The sequence below is a fragment of the Metopolophium dirhodum genome, chromosome 1, assembly GCF_019925205.1.
Source record: "Metopolophium dirhodum isolate CAU chromosome 1, ASM1992520v1, whole genome shotgun sequence".
Lineage (NCBI taxonomy): Eukaryota > Metazoa > Arthropoda > Insecta > Hemiptera > Aphididae > Metopolophium > Metopolophium dirhodum.
This window is the reverse complement of record NC_083560.1, coordinates 71,913,365-71,936,899: the sequence shown is the minus strand read 5'-3', so window position 1 is coordinate 71,936,899 and position 23,535 is coordinate 71,913,365. Positions and strand designations below refer to the sequence as shown.

At 30.1% G+C, this 23,535-nt stretch overlaps 2 protein-coding genes across 2 annotated transcripts in view; one reads left to right on the top strand and one right to left on the bottom strand.

The window, feature by feature from the left end:
* Positions 1 to 23,535, top strand: part of LOC132934541 (uncharacterized) — a 424,794-nt gene that overhangs the window by 117,095 nt on the left and 284,164 nt on the right. The window lies entirely within an intron of this gene.
* On the bottom strand, positions 9,750 to 13,296 carry LOC132936076 (uncharacterized). The gene is made up of 8 exons (XM_061002752.1): positions 13,227 to 13,296; positions 12,394 to 12,524; positions 12,150 to 12,284; positions 11,628 to 12,042; positions 11,367 to 11,539; positions 10,634 to 10,805; positions 10,279 to 10,430; positions 9,750 to 10,158 (listed from the first exon to the last, which is right to left on the bottom strand). The coding sequence occupies exons 1-8, from the start codon at positions 13,294 to 13,296 to the stop codon at positions 9,814 to 9,816; spliced, it is 1,593 nt and encodes a 530-aa protein (XP_060858735.1). The 3' UTR covers positions 9,750 to 9,813.

The window sequence follows — 23,535 nt, the reverse complement described above, 5'->3', positions numbered from 1 at the left end:
TCTGTCGTGCAGTGCATATTATGTTAAATACAACACAAACGCTCACATATATCGTACACACGTAAACAGCCTAAAAAATCGGAACACCGCCAACTGTGTGGACGCGGTGATGGTGATCAGTGGGTGACATTTGTGTGGAGAATGCAAATGACGAGGAGACGACAGGGCGAGCGGACAGAAGATGCGCAAGATATGGGGTAGATTAGATGGGTGTGGGGGATGAAGTTGCTGAAGGAAAGGGATGCACGCGGTGACGTGAACGTTGCGCGAATCCACGTCGGTGGAGTGGTGGTACGGAGTGGATGCGGTGGCAGCGACGGTGTTGGCAGTGAAGGTGGTGGTGGAAGTGGTGGTGGCTGGTGGATGAGTGGTACCGGGATATTCGGTGGTGGACGCCTTTTGGGAAATTATCGAAAGCCAAATCGAGTGCAGTCCGCCACTGTCGGAAAATTCGGTTACACGACCGCGGTAAGTTGCCGTGGTTGTCTGCAGCTATGTCGACAAGGGTTGGTCGGGAGGGGTGGAAGCTCAGGCAGAGTGTGGGTGTGTGAAGTACGGGAATATAAGGGATTTCAGCCTTCTCTATACTCTGTAATATACTCTGTGTATACGCTTTAACCAAGTACTTTCGTAGCTACTGTATACCATCAAATTTGCGTACGATATTATGTAAATGTCTGTTTAGTCTTCATACTGCACCCTCCTGACGGCGGTTGTTTCAATCATGTGATACGTCAATCATCGTGTATACATTCTTATTTTAGTTAACAATTTAGTTTTTTGGAATATTGCTGGATTCCAATAACGAGCGGATAATTTTTACAAACGCATATCTTTGGCGAAGAAACAATATTATCAGTCTTTCGTAAAAAAAAAACAAAATTTAAAGTACCTCTTTGCATAATTGTGTAAATGTGTTAAAAATAGGTAAAACCCACGGGTTAATAATACAGTCAAAATATGCTATTTGTATCTTATACACTACGTTAACACGTTAGTCTCAATTTACTTAACCATACGACTATTTGTGTAGCTGAAAACAATTTATTATTTAGTAATAATTAATATTTAACGATGTATTCATCTGTAGCTTGTCTATGTATTTGTTTTTGGCAAACACGATACTTTATGAACTAAAAAAAACAAAGAATTATACTAAGAAATCAGTTAAGTATAAAAAAACTATTTACTCCTATATTTAGAACGCATGGTTAAGACGTTTTTGATTAATATAAATGGATTTTCTTAAGTTACGTTAGATATACATTTTATATAAGTATTTAAATATTGAAGTCAATCAGTATAATATATAAAATATAGAAATATACGGCTGAAAAATAAATTACCCAAGTTAAATAAATATAATTTGGTTGTTGAAAGTTTTACGTGATTTGTATACATAATATATTTGAAAATTTGTTTAATGAATGAAAACAAATGAAAGGGGTAACTAATGGATGGTTTGTTTTCCATCCCAAAAATATGACATCATGTGATAAAAAAATATTTTATTATGTTTCGAGATTTCGAGGTTAATAAAATCGAAAATGGTTAATTTTAAAACTATTTCGTTTGTTTTGTTTAATTATATACTAATTTGTATACGGCAATAACGAAAAATAAATAAATAGTTTGAGTACAAAATAAAGAAAAAATCTAAAATAAATTACATCAGACGCAGGAACCTTCTTACGAGGGCAAAATCCGTGGGTGAACGGTGAAGTTGATAATGTTTACTCACAAACGACATGATGGAAATGATACCCCAAAGCTGTTTACAGATATAATTCGTTTCAATGAGTTCCAATGGGACATGTGAAAAACGGAGTTTTGAAGGGTATATTAAGTGCTAAACCATGTATGCCAGTCGCCACAAAAATGTCCCCCGAGCGTCATGTTTTGGCCACTGATTTAAACTCATGTGCACCACACCAATTTTGTCGTCAAAGCCAAAAATATTAAAAGCGTAATAATACGAACTACATGTAAGTTTACGTATCTAATGAAAGAATATTTGTCGTTAATACACGCAATTTGATATAATAATATATTTCAGTTTTGTCTAAATATGTTTTTTTTCCGGCACGCGTTTAAAAAATAATACGTCCTCTACGCATATAACTTATAAACGTCTAAGCTACCCAGACAGCCATTTGTAATGATAATATTATAATAGTATTATAATAATGTTATACTAATAGTATTCGTTATTACAATGTTATAATAATATTATTAATCAAAAAATTGTTGTCTGGGTCCGTACGTGAAAACCACGTTTATTTTGATATTATGTCAAATGTATTTTACACTTATGACTAGACTTGATAGTAAAAATATCAAAAAATTAGTTTCTTTGGACCTAGCGACCAATAGGGTCGCTGTTCAGGTGGTGGTCCTTCGGTCGTCTCAGCAGTGTGTTATGGCTACCATCTTCAGTGGTATATTACCATTAGGGTATGGTTAGTTATTTATTTACACAGGTCATAAGTCATAACACAAAGGCTGGGAAATTAAAAAATACGTACTACACATTATATTACCTACATAATAATATACGAATAGATAATATTGAGCAGATAATACGTATTTTAAACATATTATACGACTTACAATATTTTTAAACGAAAAAAAAAGATTAGACGTGATGGTAGGGTGGGTTATTAACCTCTCTGGGAATAAACTCCATGTACATGATATTTTGTAAATAGGTATTCTTGTTTTGTTATCGGGCTATATTATATTGAATTATTTACAACGAAAAAATAAAGGAAATACTAAAAACTAAATGCGTTTTAAGCGGTTTTCTGTACAGTGCAAAGCGAGCACTTCATTGCTACCATTATAAATCGGAATGGTAAATAATTCGAATTAATCATTCATTATTGTTACCCAGTCGTGAAATAAAATAACGATTTATTATTCACTATACAGTTAGGAATTAACATAATCCACCGATGAATGTACTTTGTTTTTTTTTCCTCAAAAAGAACACGGAAAATTATTATTGTTTCAAGAACCCACGACAACAATAAGTAATATTCAGGTTTATAGTGTGTAAAAAAACCGTACTTCCATACACTGTGTAGTAAATCTTGGTGTATAAAGTTTCCAATAAAATAATGACAATATCATAATATTATGGAAATATTCAAATAATTATAATTCAATTTGCATGACTTACAAAACAATAGAAAAACTAAACATAATTTAACCATTGCAAACAACAAATTAAGAACAACCAACATATTTATATCGAACCAAAGATAGCACTATGAGTACTTGACAACATTTTATTTCTCATTTAACGAAATAATATCAACTGATACGACAAGTTATTGCAATGTACCTAAAAGAGTTATTTTTTTTGGCTTAAACACATCATGCACTTTACCAAGCGTACCTTTTCAACCGTTTTTTTGTATTTTTTTTATTATTGAATTGACAGTAATTAGGTACTTACTTTTTATTTTGATTACGAATATGCAATAATAAATGTGTGGAAACAAGCAGTTTAAAAGTTACAGTAATTTAAAGTTGTTCACGATTTCAGTATTACGCTCGGAATGGCGGCCAGCACTACAAAGTAGATACCTATACGAGTTACGACTTAGGAGTGGTGTTGCACTACACAATACTGTCTTTATACCCCGGTATACGAAACTACTGTGGTGTAAGTAACCAGACACCAGGTATGTGAGCAGTTTATCGTTTGTGTGGTTTTTCTGGTGGTCACTGGATGAAACTATTAAATACGCTTTACTTTCTAAGGAATATAATGTATAGTTAATCCTTATAATATGCAACCGGTCACTGCTATTTTATATTTGTAAAACTTAAGATACAAAATTCATTTTAATTTAATGCTTTTTGGAAGTTTGAGGTGGCCTGCTGCTTATCGATGTGGATGATTTCCGTCCCTGGGGTAAGGCTTGGTTTGGCGACAGTTGCCGCGGCTGTAATAAGTGGCGATACTACTTATTATACTTTAACTACGATGGTCGCTTCAGTCAAACCAATTTTTTGTTGAATTTCTCCCCCAATCAAGATGTAATGAGACTGATATTTCATAGCAAATCGAGAGAGATACGTACCGACCTACGGGTATTTGCATGCCACGTGGCACTGTGAAATTCTGAAAACAAAAAAACTTTCAAACTTTCGGGAGTGACTTTTAAACGACTCGTTTCCACACATGTATTTTTGAACGTGCATTAAAAAGTAGGTACGTACTTAAACTGTAACTTTAAAAAAAAAATAAAATAAAACGATCTATTTGTTTCGTACACATAAATTCATAGCAATTCGAAATTCACAAGTTTAATACGCCGTATACAGTCAACATTACCATGAAAAGCGTAAGTAGTTTATTTATTATTAAATATTATACAATCGAATAATCCCCACTCGACAACTGTAATGCAATGTGATTGTGTGCATTGTGGCATATTCATTTGTTACATGTCGCCTCGTCTCGACTTTTTTTTATTATCCTGCAGTGTAGGAACATCACCATCCAGTTTACCTGTTTTGTACAACATGATTCTTCTTTTATCGCAATAACAGTCAATGTATCGGTAAATGTAGGAACCAATGTGTTTTTGAAAATATATTTTTACACCGATTGAAGACATCTCGACGCAACTTATTATTTTTGTAGAAAGACCATTTCATTTTTATCATTTATCGTTAAAATGTTTTAGGTTTTTTAGTTTTTAAAAATTCTAATTTAATTACCGACTACACTTACTTAATATTCCAAAGTGACAATTTTACTGAGGACTTCAATTCTTAGAATTTTAATTACTAAAGTTACAAATACTTATATTTTTAGTTGCAAAAACCTTATTTAACGAAAAGTAAAATAAAAAATCATAAGTCATCAAATCATTAGTAATTATCCTATAGATAAGTACAGTAAATGTGTATAAGTAAACTAATACGGTGAACCACACAATCTGTGTGTAATAAGTATATTACAGCTATTAAGATATACGGCAGACATGGATGATATCTAACTAAAAAGGATGTATTTGCAATAAATACTCGATACTTATTATTTAGAGAGAAACAACGGGTTGCGTATATGACACAGTGTATCAAATAAAACTGAATTGTTACAATGTTATAAAATATGGATAAAATAGTATACATAAAATTAATGAAATTAAATAAGTAAAACATATAATAAAATACGGAGTGATCGTGAAATATAAATATAGATCCTGATTTACCTGATTGTGTACAGTATTAAGAATATAAGTGTTTATGGATCATGTAAAGTGTGTCTCTCAAACATTCTTTAAGTTCTCTTAATTCTAATGTATTTTTCTTAAAGAAGTCTCTGAGCAGAGGCGATGTGGTTCTACGTGCCCCAAACCAAAGGCCGTGGACTTCCCAATTGTTTATATGGCAATTTTATTTAAAGAAAAGGATAGTTGGCTCGTAAATGAATTTCTTTTCTTTATCCACTAACTTTTCTTGGTTATCTTCGTTTGTTTCCTATCGGAGCGTTGGGTCCAGAATCATTCCTTTGCTTTTTGTTAGGTAGTTATATCAAAAAGGGTTTGAATATTTATTTGAATATTTTAGAAAATTGATTTCAAAATATTTTGAAGACCTTAAGTTCATTTTTTAATACCCAAGTACCTATTATTTTATCAAATTCAATTATTCGTAAAGTTAATTTTTTTTCTCCATTAAATAAGTTTCAAATATTAAAGTTATTATTTTAATTTGAAAATTTATTATACGACAACTATCTAGAGATTTTTATTTTGTTTAGCTTACAAACAATTACAATTTTATTGTTACAGTATAAAACAAACAATAGTGTACCAAAACTCTAAAACATAGTTAATCAATTTAAATTTAACCTTGAATTTTAAATTACTATTATATTGAATATTACTGAATAATAATATTATAATAATTAAAAGTTCTTGATTTGTTTTAAGTTTAGCAATAGTTGAAAATTATAATACATTAAAACATTTCCAATATATTCAATACGATGCTACACGGAAAAAAAATGTGGTTAAAAAAACCATTTAAATGGTTACTCGACACCAAAATGTTGGTGTAGTATAGTGACAGCCACACACCATAGATAAAGTTACCATATGAATTCGGTTGATGTATTATGGTTATTTTAACTGTGTAATATAGTTATGTTAGCTATAACCAAATATGTTATTATAGCCAAATTTAAATGTAATAATTATCATACTATTAAGTCACTTATACTATAAAATATGGGTAATCTCACTTTAATTGTTATTTAAACTGGCTATAGAAGAAAATAACTGTTACCATATTATTAATGTATTTCTACTTTAAGATATAGGTGACCATACTATATCATTTTATTTGCATCCACCCAAAAAATATATAATTATTACCATAATTTTTATTTATCTATATTATACAAACTAATTGATTGTACTTATGTATACATTAAATTTCACCAAAGAAAAATGCTAGTGTCACATTAGTTTATATAGTTCACTTAACTTTTTATTATGTGTAGGTACCTATACCTATGTGTATAAAATTATAACATTCATAATATATTGCATGAAGTATAATGTTTAATATGTACCTATTTGCTACTGCAGTAGCATTAGACACTTTGTGCTTTGGTCATTTTCTATAAAATGTAGACATCTAATCTAAACAAAAGTAAATTAAATAATAGGTATCATGGGTATTTCATATTATAACATGTGTATCTTGAATGCATTGAATATATTTATGTACAATAACTAGGTAATAGATTGAAATTTGAGCTATAATATTATATTGTTTTAAAAAATGAATAGATATTCATATCTATTCATTGTCTATATGCATAGACAATTAAACATGTTAATGCACATAAAATAAAAAGTAAATATATAATGTAAATACTTATACATTAATATTATGGTTGATTTAGATACATGTAATAGGAAAAATATGTAGGATTATAACAATATAATATAAAAATTGTTGTTTTATTTATTTATTATTTAAAAAAAATACAAAAATACAAAAAATACAAAACACTATGTAATATAATATAATAAACCATTCGGGTGAATATGATAACTAGTTGGTTTTTTATATGGTAATTCGGTTATTTTAATTTTTACAATTTCTTTGGTATTATTTACAACATATGACTGATAATGGTCGTCAAAACCATTTGTACAAAATAAAGAGCAAATAGCTACAGGAATCATGTCTGGTAAAATATAAATATGCTTTATTAATCCATACACTGGTAAACTAGTTACTTTATTTATAGATATAACAACACACATATTGTTAGTGGAATAATGAGTACCATTTACATTAACCCATGAAATAAATGTATAACCACTAACATCATTCAAGACACTAGAAATATTTTTTAGTTCCTCCTCAGAAATAAAAATTGTTTTACCAATCTTAAATAGGGCAGATAGATTAAAATTAATACTGTTGGCTACTCGATGAGCTACTTTGAGTTGGTTTTTCAAAAATAAAGTGTAGCAGATATTTTTTCTGCTGGTTATAGCTTGTGCAGCCACTTTTGACTCCTTGTGTTTAGCCTCAAAACGCATTGACCAAATATTTATCAATGGACCTACTCTTTCCATTATAGAGGGATAGTGCAATAGATGATGGTGCTTAGGCTTTAAATTGGTTTTGAACAATTTTGTATATAATTGATGATGTTCATCAATTAAGTTTTTTAATATAAATGGACATTCAGGTCCAACACTGTGTGATGTTGCTATATCTAATATTTTATTTAATACAATATATAATTGCCAGATTTCTGAATTTCTAGGAACCATATCTCCTATTAACAGACCTAGATATCTAGTTAAGCACCACATTTCACTAGCAGTAGTCTTTAACATTAAAGGCTTGTTATTTTTTAAATTATTTTCTGAAATTGCTTGAGGTCTATTTCTAATGTCGGTAGGACCATATCCAAAATACTGTATCCTTTGATTTAGTGTCTCTAAACTAAAATATTTAAAATCAATTATAAAGAGCCTTAAAATACCTGTTAAATCATAATTACAAACACCCTCTAGTAAGTCATGCATGAGGTCGACAGAATAATTATGAACAACATGAAAAGAGGTAACATCATTCCAAATACAAGATTCGACAACACCAGTTGTGGATAAGTTTTTAATGTTAACATCAATTGAATAATTTTCCACTGTTCTAAGTTTAGAAGTATCTTGGAGTGTTAAAGAATTACATTCAGCTTTGGAACATTTGCAAAATCTACAAGGATAGTTTGCATTAAAACTTTCCGAAAACCCTAAAATGCTGTGTAAGCCTAAATTATCACCTAATATTAGAGCTAATGATAAATATATTTGAATATTTTGATTGTCAACACATATCTGAATACCCCTGGACTCCAAATCATTAATTTCTAAAATTATGTGTTTGAAGAGTTCCCGATTCCCTACCAGTTTCTTGTCAGTAGTGTTAAACAATAAAACCATAAAAATGTTTTCTAACTTAGAAGCAAATTCAGGAGGGCAACCAGGCAAACTTACATAAATTGCTCCTAACTTCTGTATTCCAGCATGACTTCCAAGGGGGTTATTTGTTTCAAAATCATCAAAATACAGAAAAAAAGGAATTAATATTTTATCAGAGAGTAAAATTTTATCTCTCCACATTTGACTTTGTATAAAATTATGGATCAAATTATCATTGGCTTCTATTATAGTTTCTGAATATTTCAAAAAGGTATTATATACATTTGGTACTTCAAAAAATTGTCTAAATAATTTCTCTAGTTGTACGCTATAGATTTTGACAGGAATTGATTTAATAATCACATCTCCTCTTTGGAGAGAATCATTTGGTCTATAACCTACAATAGATCCAAGTGGTTTTATCAATGTACCCAAGCTGTGAAATGCTTTAAATCTTTTATGTTCAGTATTTAAATTTTTGAAAGGATCACACAAAATATTAAACTTAACATTTAGGCGTATTATGGAATCACCAGCAAAATTTGATTCTACTTCAGTTTTCAAAGGAGGAACTATATCATTTAAAAATGTTGTTATATCATTCATAATACTTTGAACTTTATTTCTTGGTAACCCTGACTCGTTATACCATTTTGACAATAATTCTACTGCTTTATTATTAACAAATGATTCATAGTTGTCACCATTGTAACTGACAATGGTGACAATGGACTCATCCAATACATTATTATTTATAATATTAATACTAGATGTATCAGGTAAGTCAAAATGATCGTTGTTAGAAATGTTATTCAAATCATGTGAAATTGGAGAACTGTTAATATGACATTTTACATGTTTTTTAAATGAATTTAGGCTACTAAAAGACCTTAAACAGTTATCTTCAAGGCACTTATAAAATGTTATATTGTTTGCATGATAAACTTTGAAATGTAAAAATAATAAATTAAAATTTGCAAGATTTGATAAACATTTAAAACATTTAGGCATTTTTAATGTAAGAATGATACAAACATATAACATATAATTAGATATAAACAGTACAATGTAATTTATATAAGCAATAGTTTAAATGTAGGTAGGTAGATACCTAATACAGAATAGGTAATTTTATTATAACAATTAAAAAATGAACATATTTTGTTATAGAAAAATTAAAGTTCAATAGTATAGCACTAGATATTAATAATTTATAATTTAAATGTTATAGATAATATAACAGTATATAAGATTATCAAAAGAGTATAGTAAGTTACTTTGAAAAATATGATAATATGTAATAAATAGTATTTTATATAAACAAAAAAAAATAATATGACTATCAAAATTGTTTTAGATCATTTAAGATTATATTTGTGGATGTGAATCGTTTGTCGTGATCGGTGGTAATATTATAAAAATATTTTTGGATAAATTCCCATAAATGTTCAGATTCTTTCGGATAATTGAGGTTTAACGAAAAAAAACTTTTAAACGCCAGATCAACTGCTTTCATAGGTGTTTCTACTTTAAATTGGTACTTATTAATTATCACATAAGATGCAGTTACCTTAAGAGGATTTTCGATGTCTAGACATAAAAATGTAATATATGGTTGTACTGTAGTGTTTGATCTTTTAGCCTTGTTTTCTTTTTGGCAATATATGTCATTCATTTGTGTTGCAGACTGTAAACATAATAGTAAAATTATTTTTGTTAAGTAGGTATTTAGTTATGTATAGTATATTGTAGCTACATAGATATTGAGGGTATATATTTAGGTATATGTAAATTAGAAAACAATTACTTTAGCAAAACAAACAAATCCATCAGCAATTTCTTCAGTTGAAGGTCTCCACTTTTCAACTTTTCTTTTCTTTGAACCATTTGACGTAGATGAGCAAATTGTTTTCGATTGAAATATTCTTGGAAGAATATATAATGCAGCTATATTAATGTCTACAATTAGAAACATAAAAATATTAATTATCAAATAAAGAAATCTATATAGGTACATAGTATATCTGAAGGTTAAGTTAGGTTAGGTTAGGATAGATGTATCCTCAGTTCTCGATTTGTAGGCTTAGCCATCAAACCAAAAAAAAATGTTAGATTTAGGTACCCTGCATAAAAAAATATTATATCTTTGTAGATATAATTACCTGGATTTTCTGGTTTGCTAAGCACTTCTAAATAGCTAAAATATTGTACTTCCTTTACAATTTTAGTTTGACACTTTTCTAAATACTTATAAAAAATGTTGACAAAATGTTGGAAACTGTTATAAAATGCAACTTCTTTATTTGGAAAAAGTAGATCAAAATCCAAATCAATCTAAAATAATATTACGAACATTATAATTAAATAAAATTATTAAAATAGTAGCCAGTAGGTATATTAATACTTTAAACAGTTATAACTGCAGTCTGCAACTGCTACATATTATACAATATAGGTTTCAGGTATACTATATATTAAAAAATTATCATTTTACTTTTCCCCTCTAACTGATCTTTCATCATATTATAAAAGGTAAATATAATAATACATAAGTATATGTTTGTACATATAGCTACTTAGGTATGCTTTTACATTTTTACGTATATACTAGGTATTGTTTTTAAGAGGATAACAAAAATAATTTTTAATTATAATTTTTATTAGTTTATTATAAGACTGTAAATTAAATTAAAGATTGTACCTAATGAAAAATGATGACAATTAAAAGTACCTGCCATAGGAAGTCTTTAATTTAGTCTATTATTCAAATCATCTTGTTTTAATTTACCTATTGGCTATTTTAAATAAAAATCTATCCACATTATGTAAGTAGTAGGTACAAAACTTTAAAAACTTCAGAATTTGTTTAATTAACCTATTGTAATTTATACTAACCAACTGACACGCATTAACACCTCTCATGGCTGGATAACTAATAAAATATTCTAGCTCTAGGTCACTCTCTAATAATTTCTTGTACCTATAATCACTTGTTTTGGCCCATTTGTCTAGTACAACAGTCATCGGCTCATCATTATTTCTTAGCCAAATTATCATATCATCCAAAACTATTTTTAAAACAATTCTAAAATGTTAATATTTAAATAAAAAGAAACAATGTGTTTTAATAAAATAATGCAAAGGAAAAATTAGAACCTTCATTTGCTTCGATGGTTTCGTATAATGTATTTGGTTTTACTTTAGAGCTGTTTTGTAACTTCCGAATGTCTTTTCGTACATTGCAGTAACGGTCCCATAATTTACCTCGTGCTAATTTAATATTTTTATTTATTTTTTGAAATGGTGTATAATAAATGAATTCCGATTCTGTTTCAAAACATTCAACAATCTCCTTTGCTAACTGTTGAATTTGGGCTGAAGATAATGTCTCATTTAAACTTTTTTTTAGTTCATGATCAATAATTAACTTCACCATTTTACTTCTCATACTCATATTGCATATATTATTTTGTTCATAAAGTCTTATTATCATATTTCCCTCTTGGGACTTTTGTAGTATATTTTTTATATTACCATTATTACTTCCAGTAGTTCTAGGATGTATATACACCTATATGATATATATATATATATATATATATATATATATTAAAAATCTAATTATTAAAGTATATATATTACCTACAGTAACATTAAAGAATTACAATAATTGATTACTTTGGGAGATTGTGATGTTGGGAGAACAGGATCTTGGTTAACTGTGGAATCATTTCTTATACCCTCAAGAGGTTCAAATTCAATAACATTAATATCAGCAATGTTTATTTCATTTTGACTGGATAGTTCTAACACCTTTAATACAAGATAGGGTTGATATAGATAGGTTTATACAGAAAAATGTGTACATACAATTTGGATGTTTAAAGAAAAATGGAGTAAAAAGCATAACTTATTTACTTACTGGAACAGTAATACTATTTTTAAACAAGTTAAATTTGTTTAAAAATTTTGATAGGTAACCGACTTTTGGGATCAATGTTTTGATCATATCTTCATCCAGATTTATCAATGCTTCTCTGTCTACCCCTTCATCTATACATTTGTTTAAACTAATTATAAATAGGTAATTTTTAAAAATAATATGAATTAAAAAATATACTTTAACATGATGATTCTATAGTATAAAATTGGGATCAAAGCTAAGATTATATAATAATATAATATGTAGATATTATATGCATCTTATATATTCTTAAAAAAAATTTTCATTGTTTGTGTAGAAGTATGTTATTTTTTATTGGATTAATTAATTTTTAATTGATAATAGCCTAATGAAGTTGTTAATAATAATTAAAAACTTATTAATTTTTATTTTTGGTTGATAATATAAGTAGGTAGGTACTAGGTAGTACAAATACTGTAGTAATAGATATCTAATAAGTGTTAGTGCTTATAGATTCATTGTGTTTGTATATAATTATGATAAATATACAAATAATACATATGCATACGACATACCTATAATTACATAACCATAAAAACCTACATTTATGACGAACTTATTTAAAGAACCAATCTACTAATTAGGCAATATTGAGCTTTTACTGCCAAAGAAAAATATAAGGTATAAGTAAAATTTAGGTATCACAAATTCAAATAAAAATATAAAAACATACAAATACCTAAGCTAATTGTACAAAATGCATGAATTAATTTACAATACACATCATAAAAACAATACCAAATTTATAAACTGTGTAAAATGTAACATAGGTAGGTAAACAATAAACATACCTTCAAATGTTTCAATCAGCATCCCCAAATTCCAATCATTTAATATTTTTTTTGTAAATTCATCTGCCATGATCTATACATACAAAATAATAAATTATACCTAGGTACTCTCTATTTTTATTGTTATATTTATTACCTAGTAACTATCAGTTATTATAATAAAGATATTGGTCTATACCGACTCATCTCTTAAATAATTAAACTTAAATAGGTAGTATTTATGTCTCTTTGTAGTAGAACTAGAGCATACATATATTCTATAAATATAAACATAGGCGGAATTCATTGACATTTCATAGTTAGCATACTTATTTATTGAAATTTGTAAATACACAATAATTTAAGTAGGTGTGAAAATAAAGATTCTAAATTAATATCAATGTAATATAAATAATCAATAGTTACCAATTGTAATCGTAAATACTAAATTATGAAAAATAACTAAAAATAATATACCTATAATATAAATATATAATTATAGGTACTTACCTAAAGATGAGTTTATTTTTTTTGATACAAACTTGAATCAATATAAGATCTTATAGACGTTGACGTGAAAACTGATCTAAACTTAAATCTTTACACTAAGTGGGAGGTCTAAAACTGCAATGAATACGAAAATACGAAACAAGAACTATTGCACTTTTGCATTTGCACTGTGACTAGCGGGCAGCGGCATATTACCGAAGTCCGAAACAAAGAAAAATAATTTCGACGAGTTCCTACTACTATACTTCCATAAATTTCTGATTCCTATAAGTACTCACCGACGTACCTAGAAAAACTTATTTTCGCCAATGCATTTATACAGGTTTGTGATTTACATTGCAAGCGAGTGGCTGCAACTGGCACGCGCATTATTATGGTCGCCCGCGTGTACAATGTATGTAGACAAAGAAAATAATGCCCATATACAACAAACATAATAACATGGTTGATATAAATTTCGGAAATATTTAGTGTACATATTTATTTGGACAATTTAACTATAAGTTAATAACTAAAACTGCATTGTATTTTTCACCAAACGGGCATAGTTATAACAAATATATTATGGTAATATCAACTATTATATTTTTAACCATTTACCATACCAAAATTATTTTTTTCCGTGCACGAGAATATCCCTACTATATATAATCAGTGTACAACACTTGTGTCCAAATGTATCAAAAAATGCAAGTCGCTCGTACTCATGGTTGACCTTCCTAAAAAAGTGTTGTTTTGTCAATGTGGCACTGTGATCCGGTCTATCCACGAAAGTTAAAGTTATAATATTAATAATATGATGGTTTTGACAAGAAATAATATCTAATAAGGTTAGGTTAACCCATTTCTGGTGTTGGGGCGTGAGGTCGTGTTAGGAAAAGTGATGACTAACAAAAGACCGTAGAATTGGCAAATATTATACAATTTAATAACATATTGTATAGGTGAAAACGAGTGACATCAACTGCGCCCGCGAAACATCGAATGGGACATGACGTCCGGTCGCCACTGTCCCACGCTTCCCACGATCGTCGTAAAACGTGGTGGTCACAATTAGGTCGCTGTCACTAAATAATTCCTTACTTTGTTTTATTGTTTATAAATGTTGTATAATAATTATGATCGTTGTGATCACAGGTGACCGACAGCCGACAAGCCTACATTACCGCGACTCGTCAAACTACATATTATAATACAGAGAAAGTAAAAATAAAAAAATTTAAATTAAATAACCGTACTTGTTCTCTGATCTACCCTTACAAAGTATACAGATAGAAACGATTATTGTTTTAGAACATAATCTCGTCGTTTTTATTTTTCTGTATTTTATAACAGTGGATAGATACGTTAAAGTTTCTGAAACTTTTCGACACTGACTGGGTACAGTGCGTGAAGTGGTGCAATGGTGCAATGCACTTGAGATGATATGATGTTATATAAGTTATCGTGATAAGATAACAGTAGGGAGGCTTTTAATTTGTTTGCAATCATAAATATAGTAGGTATCTCAATAACTAATTTTCACTTACTACTGTAGTTTTCGTCACGGAACTAAAACTCTAATTCACACATTTTTTCAACACTCGTGTACTCGTAGTTAACCCGTTTACATCGACTATTATATCATAGTAAATTGTTGTTAAACAAAGAATTAAAACCCTTTGAATTCAAACGTAAAACTACTATTATTACCATGTTTGCTTTTTATTGTATTTTAGATTCTCGAAAATTGATTGTTATTTGTTTTTGGTTTCAATAAAATTCAATGAACGGAACCGCTTGACGTCCTATGGAACAGACAGGGATAGTCTAAAGACTGATAATAATGTATGCGGAGAACGAACTTTATACAAAAGTAATAATGTTGACAAGTAAATAACAGGAACCGGAAGAACAAATCCTTCTCTTTAGAAAATAATAATAATAATAATAATAATAAAATAAAATCCCCAATGACATTTTGTGGAACACGTGATTAGGTGGCGTGGGGAGAGAGTAACATTACTCTTTGTGTGGATGTATGTATAATGATTATAAATTTAACATCGTTTAGGAGGTTTTCATCAGTTTGGGTGAAAAGATAATTTTGACGTTATCGCCGATGACCTCGATTCAAGTCAGTTGTAGCGTGTGCGTGTGTGTGGGTGTGAGTTAGTGTGTGTGTGTGTGTGGTTGCTTTGTAGGGAAAAATCGTATATGCGTCATGTATATATTTTCAGGTAAATAGAAGTTTAAAAAGGTTTTTTTTTGTTGTCAAAATATATAGTAGAAAGATTGTATCTAAGCGAACGCCGCCGTATAATGGGCGTGACCGACAGGGCTTTTACTTTTGCTCGTGCAGGACGTTATATAATAATATAATGATAAGAACTAATCAGTTTGACATGTAGAAATGTGGCAGGGGAGGGGAGGTCCTTAACCGGCAATTTCGTAAGTTAATAAAAGATATCGTGATTTTTTGGGGGTTTTCGGTGTAATAGGTATATAAAATAATATTATTATTATGTTAGAAAGATATTGCAGTTGTAGTTTTCATATCCAAATAACTAATAATAATATTATAGTAAGGAAATAATATTTTATTACCATAGTGTTTATTCGTTCGGTGTATGGTCTAATTTTACAGTCGAAAGTCTTTTAGTTGTACGGTTGAAAAAAATTATAAGAATCAGTAAATAAATCATATTCAGACTTTCGATAAAAAATGAAAATAGCATAAAATTATTAAATATTGTGTACTACGAATATCTATTATGACAGGTAGGTACTGTATAAAATATAATGTACCTATATATATTATTATGTCTAAAACATTGCACGCTTGTTATTCAACCACGGGAAACGATAAAATAGTTTGATCATTATGTTTCTATTAGGTTTATAAACGCTACAAAACGCAATGGTACTAAAACGAACGTAAAATAATAACAAAAGGTCAATAATGGCAGTGGTCAATTAGGGAAATGTTCTCGAAAAACGAAAATGTTCATCGTTGGTAGATTATCATCATTATTATAACGCCATTGTGACTCTACGACCGGAGGCCAACAATATTATGATCTACGAATCATAAACGGAATTTAATGAAACGAAATTTGGCGTTTATGCTGTTACCGCGAGGCATCCGCTGGTAATTATACAATTTGTTTGTAATGTGGAACAAACAGATGTTATGTCCATAAGCCGTTTTTAAGTGACATATTTCTTGAAATCCCGTCGACCTTTTTATTGTGGTTTATAATATTATTATATATATCTCTATAGTTTAATTGGATTTGATTTTGTCATTCCAACACGCGCAACGTTTTTCGCGTATTTGCTTACAGTTCGTCGAGTTAAGACGATCTCGGTCCAGCGACAAAAATTCAAATAAAATAGGTTCCCTTGGAGACGTGTGCAACATCAATGGAATCTTTAGCACTAGAATCGTCAGTGACTTCCATAATAATATTATATCATACGGTCACGGAAAATATGTGTCTTGGAAAATTCCGAATTCGCAGTATAGTATAGGTTAGTAGAAGTTTTCCGAATCGTCGATTATGCTTCAGAAAATCAGAAGGAATACAATAAAATCATATTAAAAATATATCGTTGGCGACGACAGGTACGTAGTAATATTTCGCAGACGATGTTTGCTCGGTCCGACTAGACTGAGAATAGTAAACAACAAAACCATAAACCCGTCGTAAGTATATACACGTATTATGGGATTGTGGTTACCGCTGCCGAGCGTGTGCGGGCGTATAATATGGATTACCGGTACCGTGTTATACGTCTGGATTTCTGAATACACATTATTATTATAACTCGTCTACGTCGATGACGACTATATAATATAAGCGATGGCAATTTTTTCATTCCCCGGCAGTTTCGGTGCGTGCATCTTCGCGGGACCGTTACATTATACGTTTATTATAATATATAATACGTGTAGAGTACACTCGGCGGCGATAAGCGGCTCATAAAAGAATGTCGTCGGAGATCAAACGGCTGGCTGGAGTATTGTCTTGATGCTAACACAAAAGAACTATGTCACTCGGCATCGTCCTATACACATCCACTCGAACATATTGCATATTGTTATTATCTTCGAGTCGGTGCGTACGCGATATTGAGACCGTACTGCGACTTAGCGACATTGTATAATATATAATATTATAGCAATATATTATGCTGCACGTAAGTCGTTGTGCTCGGTGATTTTTAATTTATCGTTGTCGTCAGTGGCGGCGTGAATAGCTATTTTATGAGGCGTCTGCCTCGTGCAAAAGTGGGCGTGGATATCCCAATGACTCCAAGACCTAAACGAATAGAATAGTTCATAATATATTTTAGACTCGCATAGTCACATACGACCTGCGTTTAAAATGTGTGAAAAGATAAGTGGAAAAAGTGAAAAAAATTGGTGTGTGGGTAGGTACCTACATAATATTTAAGGTAGTTCTTAGAAAAAAAGTTCACGCCACCACTGGTTGACGTCATTTTTCAGACGAAAAATATTAAACACACGAATACAATACATTTTCATACACCATACCTTTAACAAAAATTATAACTCAAAAGTGTTTATTATTCGCTTCCCGGACTTTTGGCGAGAAAATTGTATGTATAATATAATATTATTTTGGTAATTGGGGTTTTTCATTATTCTATATTATTTTACGACTGCCAATAATACAGTGGAATTATGCAAACTTTAAAACAAAAACCTTGTTTGCTGTCATTTTAAGAGTTCTCGTGGTCTGATTGGGTCAATGGTTTTTGAAGATAACTCAACAACTGTAAAGTAGTCTCACATTTTCCGGAGTAATTAAATAATATTCGAGCCGTCAAAACCGCATAAATCACTCATGGATAAACAATTGACATAATATACTGCCGAGACGGTTCTCGAGTGTATTGAAGAATAATTTCAGTGAGAGATTACGTCTTGGATCACAATCCAAAATGTTATTATTATCATTGCAACAAAACGTAAATACAGTATTTTAGTTTTCAACACGGCAATGTACCTATTTTGCCTATACATGTCGCCGTTAGTTTCTATGATAATATAAAAAAAAAAAAAACCGTACAGTGAACATGGAAAACGTGTTAATACCGTTCGTTATATTATTCTGTTCGCCGATTACACGCGGTACCTAGGTAGAGAGCAGTAACCGTGTTCACACATCATGGTTACATACGACGTTTTCATGTCATTATGTCAAGCACGGAGGGAACAGTCTCAGTGGATTACATCTGCACGAGTGTAAGACACGTTGACAACTGATATTTTACTGCCGCGCCGTCTGAAATCGGATAGATAATTATTATTATAACGATCCATTCGAATTACACTAGATGAAATATGGTACCAACACGAATATCCGGTATTGTGTTTTAGTCGTTGACGTGTGTTCAAAGTCTCTCGTCAGAGCGTCACGCCTGCAGACACTGTGATTCAGTTTCCGGTCTCGCTGGTTCACATTATCAGAAATACCATACGCAAATAATAATAACAATGTATCGACGTAATTATTGTTATTATGACTATCGTTTAAATCGCTATCGTGCTCCGGAATACGGTCCAATGACGACTAATAATATTATAATTGGGAGCTCAATCGGGATATATCTATAATTATGTCAGCGAGTAACGGCTGTCCGGATGCAGCATCTTGATACAATATTCGTGCCATGAAATCGATGCAAGTCACACGCTTTATTGAATTAAATAACGCCAGTGATAAAATAATAATAATTTAAAATTGTACTGTTAGATAGCACTTATCGTTTAGCGTAACGTCGTTTCAAACATAATATTATATACAATGTCAGGAAAGCGTAAACCAGATAAATGAAATAAACGATAATATTATCAAACATTATAAACAGCAAGGTCTTTCGAAGATTAAGTAATCAAAGGAGACTTGGGAGCAGCTATTAGCAATCAGCATAAAAAAAAACACGTGGATTACTAACGGAAGAGAAGACATTAACCAAAATAGGTTCATTAAACACTTAAACGACAATTTAAAAATCTCAAAGACTATTAAAATCAAAAGGGAATAAAACTCTCAAAAGTTAAATGGACTTCAGTTCTCCTACTAAACCACAAATAAACAGATCGAGCATAGGATTTAAGTGAAAAACATCTTAGTACATTCATAGAAGCTGATGAAACATAAAATATTGTGTTTTATCCAAGTTGTTCTGGTGATGGTAAAATATTCAACAATTTGATCAAAACTAATAAAATACAATATTATAAAGAATAATATTATGGTAATCCTCATAACAATTCACATAAGGAGAATTATTCTTTTTCATTATGCTCGTCAACCACCTAAGATGCCATTCAAATACTTTTAGTCAGAACTGTCATTTTTTTTTAATTATCTTGTTTTAGCTGTTACGGCAATAATAAAATATTGCATTTTATTTAAAAACGTCTTTTATAATACAATATAGGGGATTAATAATTTATTTGATACCATTTTTTCTAATTTGGCCATACGTACGGCTGAATTACTTAGAACAATTTTTAAAAATCAAATTACCCTTTTCTGGCCCAATATAAAAATAACGTAAAAAACACAGTCTAAAGAGGGGGGAGGGGAACGCACCCTCACCCCCTTGTATTCTCCACCACTTCCCAAAGTATTACCTTTGCAGACACACCTCGATTTGAAGTTTGAAGCAATTTCTCTGATCCAAAAAGTGTCATCACAAGAAACAGGTACTAAAAAACACTCACACACACAAACACATAATTTATATAAAATACATTGTTTGCTCAGAATCAACAATAATATCACGATATATTATAACTTATAAGAAACGTGTTATTATACGGATCACAAAAACATAACTCATGTGTTCGAACTTTGTCAACGTTTTAGAATTCTAAATACATATTATTTGATTTTGTGGAAACCATGAAGCCCCGTGCCTGCCAACGACAGCGCTGAACGGTATTAGTTGCAGGTGTTTATTTCATAATATGTATCACGCAATATTTTCCTTCCAGGATTTGGTTTTTTATTCCCGTTGATGCACGATTTTGTTGAAATGTCTTTTCTTGTTCCTAAAATAGCCACATTGACGTATTATTCACATGAAAAAAAAAATGATTACTACATTTACACTAGGACTTTATATAATTATAGGGTTATAATTTACCTGTATAATAGTAATATGTTATGAACACAAGATAATATAAAAAAATATACTCAATGAATTTTGCACTAATAATATTTTAATAACAATAGTTACTTTTCTAGGTGATTTTACCTACTGAATTAGTTTGCGCCCGTCAAGAAAGTATTCTCCGTCAATTGTCTATTTTCGATGTCCTAAATCAGACTACAATATTATAATTTATAAATTATATAATATTTGAAATTAAAATAATAATAAAATATACAAAAGTATTTAGGTACTGCAATAGTTTAATCAATGATGAAATCCAACAAAATAATTTAATTATTTTTTTTTTTTTTTTTAATTGGGTAACCCGCGGCAACATGGGCCATTGGGTGTGGGGAGGGCACTGTAGGTTTTATATTGGGTAGGTTGGTACACGTGTGTGTTTGGCAGAATTTCTAATGGGGCACCCGTAGGTTTCTGCTGTGCCCCGGGGTGGGGGGATGGCGGCACTTGTTCTCCGGACACCGTGACTTGCACGGAGAAAAATGCCGCCCAGTGGTCGAGGATCGAACTCGGACCGGCTGTGCCGAATCCGTCGCGTTAGACCGCTCGGCCACCTCGTCCCCCAATTTAATTATTGTTATATATTTATTTACTCAATGGTCCATACCTAGTTAAATAATTATAATAATCAAATCCATAATTAGAATATAATTAATTACCTACCTACCTACGCATATAATACCGAATATTAATCAATTCAGCAGTAATTCTATGAGTGATTAAAAATAAAATAATAAGTAACTAATTGTTATTAGCTTACAAATATTATGTATGGTACTGATTGAATAGTTAAATTTTTTTCATTTCTGAATAGCACAGTGTTATAACTGTTCTGTTTATAATATCTGCGATATATTATTCTGTGTATATTTTAACCAATATTATTTAATACATCTATAAACATAATTTGATATTTTCAAATATTATTTTTTTTATATATATAAAATTAATTTTTACAAAATAGAATATAATATTTTAAATCATTGGTTTTGGGAAAATATTAACTTAACGTGACAATAGGACTAATTATAAATTTAATGACAAATGATTAGAACATCGAAAATACGAGAGGCGGGAGAATATAATTTCTTGGCGGACGTCAACTAAGACCGCGGTTAACTATAATAATTGCAGACAAGCGCAGTTATTGGCGTGACGATGGTATAATTTATATTGCGTCAGTGGCGATGTATTTTGCCAGTCGTCTTTGCTGCTCATCTATTTAGCATGACGTACAGGCAAAAGCGTCGACAACTTTAGTACAGCTCAAATCGTTTTATGATCTCCCAATGTCTTGTAAATATTATTATTATCGTCTTCAAATTAATTATACGATTAGAGGTTTCTGGTTTACCTATTAATCGGTTGTCGCATGAACTACCCTCGAATATTTTTGAAACACTGAATCATAATATTATTAAAATGACGAGGTCCAAAAAGTAATTTAATAATAATTATTATTAAAGCGCAGTTTTTTTTTATTTGCTTCTTCGGTTAATTTATATTTTTATTTATAAAAATAACATTTTTAATTAAGTTTTATGTACCTATACGAATTTACTTGGTTATTAAGTAGGTAATTATAATAATAAAAAAAAAGGTTATTAATTAAAATTCTTTTGAAACCAATGTTTGAAAACATGTATAATTAATTTTTTTCTTTGATTATAATTAAATGTCCGGCCAACCACCACGATATTAATATAGCCATTTTCAATACGATTATAGATAATAATATTTTGAATACCAATGAAAATATTTATTTATTTATCGAAATTTAATCTCAAAATATTGATTGACGGTAAACATACTCTCGTGTTAGTTAACTATTATGTACATAAATTATAATACGCTCATATTTGTATTTTTTTAACATTAAAAACTCATTTTATAGTACGATTATTATGAGCAATCTTCCTTGAATTTTACATGATTTTGATTTTTCTATCGTTTATTTTCATATTGATAACGTATATCAAACCTAGAATAGTTAATATGTAATATTTTTTTCGATGTCGCTATAAACACTTGAAAATTGAGTCTATTTCATATTTATTTTCCATTACTATACTGTGTTAAAGGTTCTCCGATTACACACGATTGAGTTCTTCCGATCAAATGACCACACGAGGTCTCTCTTCTCCCGATGCATTGAAATACCTAAGTTTTGATACATTATATATTATTATATTCCATCAACACGTTTCGAAAAGTATTGTCAGTAGTTATTATTTTTCTTCGGCGTAAACGCCAGTCCTCTAATAATAATAGTAGTGCGGCATATAACCTCGGTATACCATATACCATGTTAACATAAAATAACGTTAATTTGGCGTCTTACGTGCACCTCATTTCCATTTGATGAACTCGTGAAATTAGTTACCTACCATTGCGATTGTCCAATAAACGAGTTTATGTCGTGACCGGTCACGAACTAATGAAAATGTGACCCTTAATTAATGAGTCATTTACACGTAATTTAACCCGTACACGGTTCACATCAAATGTGCGCAGGTTACATTATATTATAGTGAAACAAATGTTTTGCGTATTATATTAAAGGACACGGCAGCTATAATATACAATCGTGTAACGAGTAAAAACAAACGCATTAAATCATTTT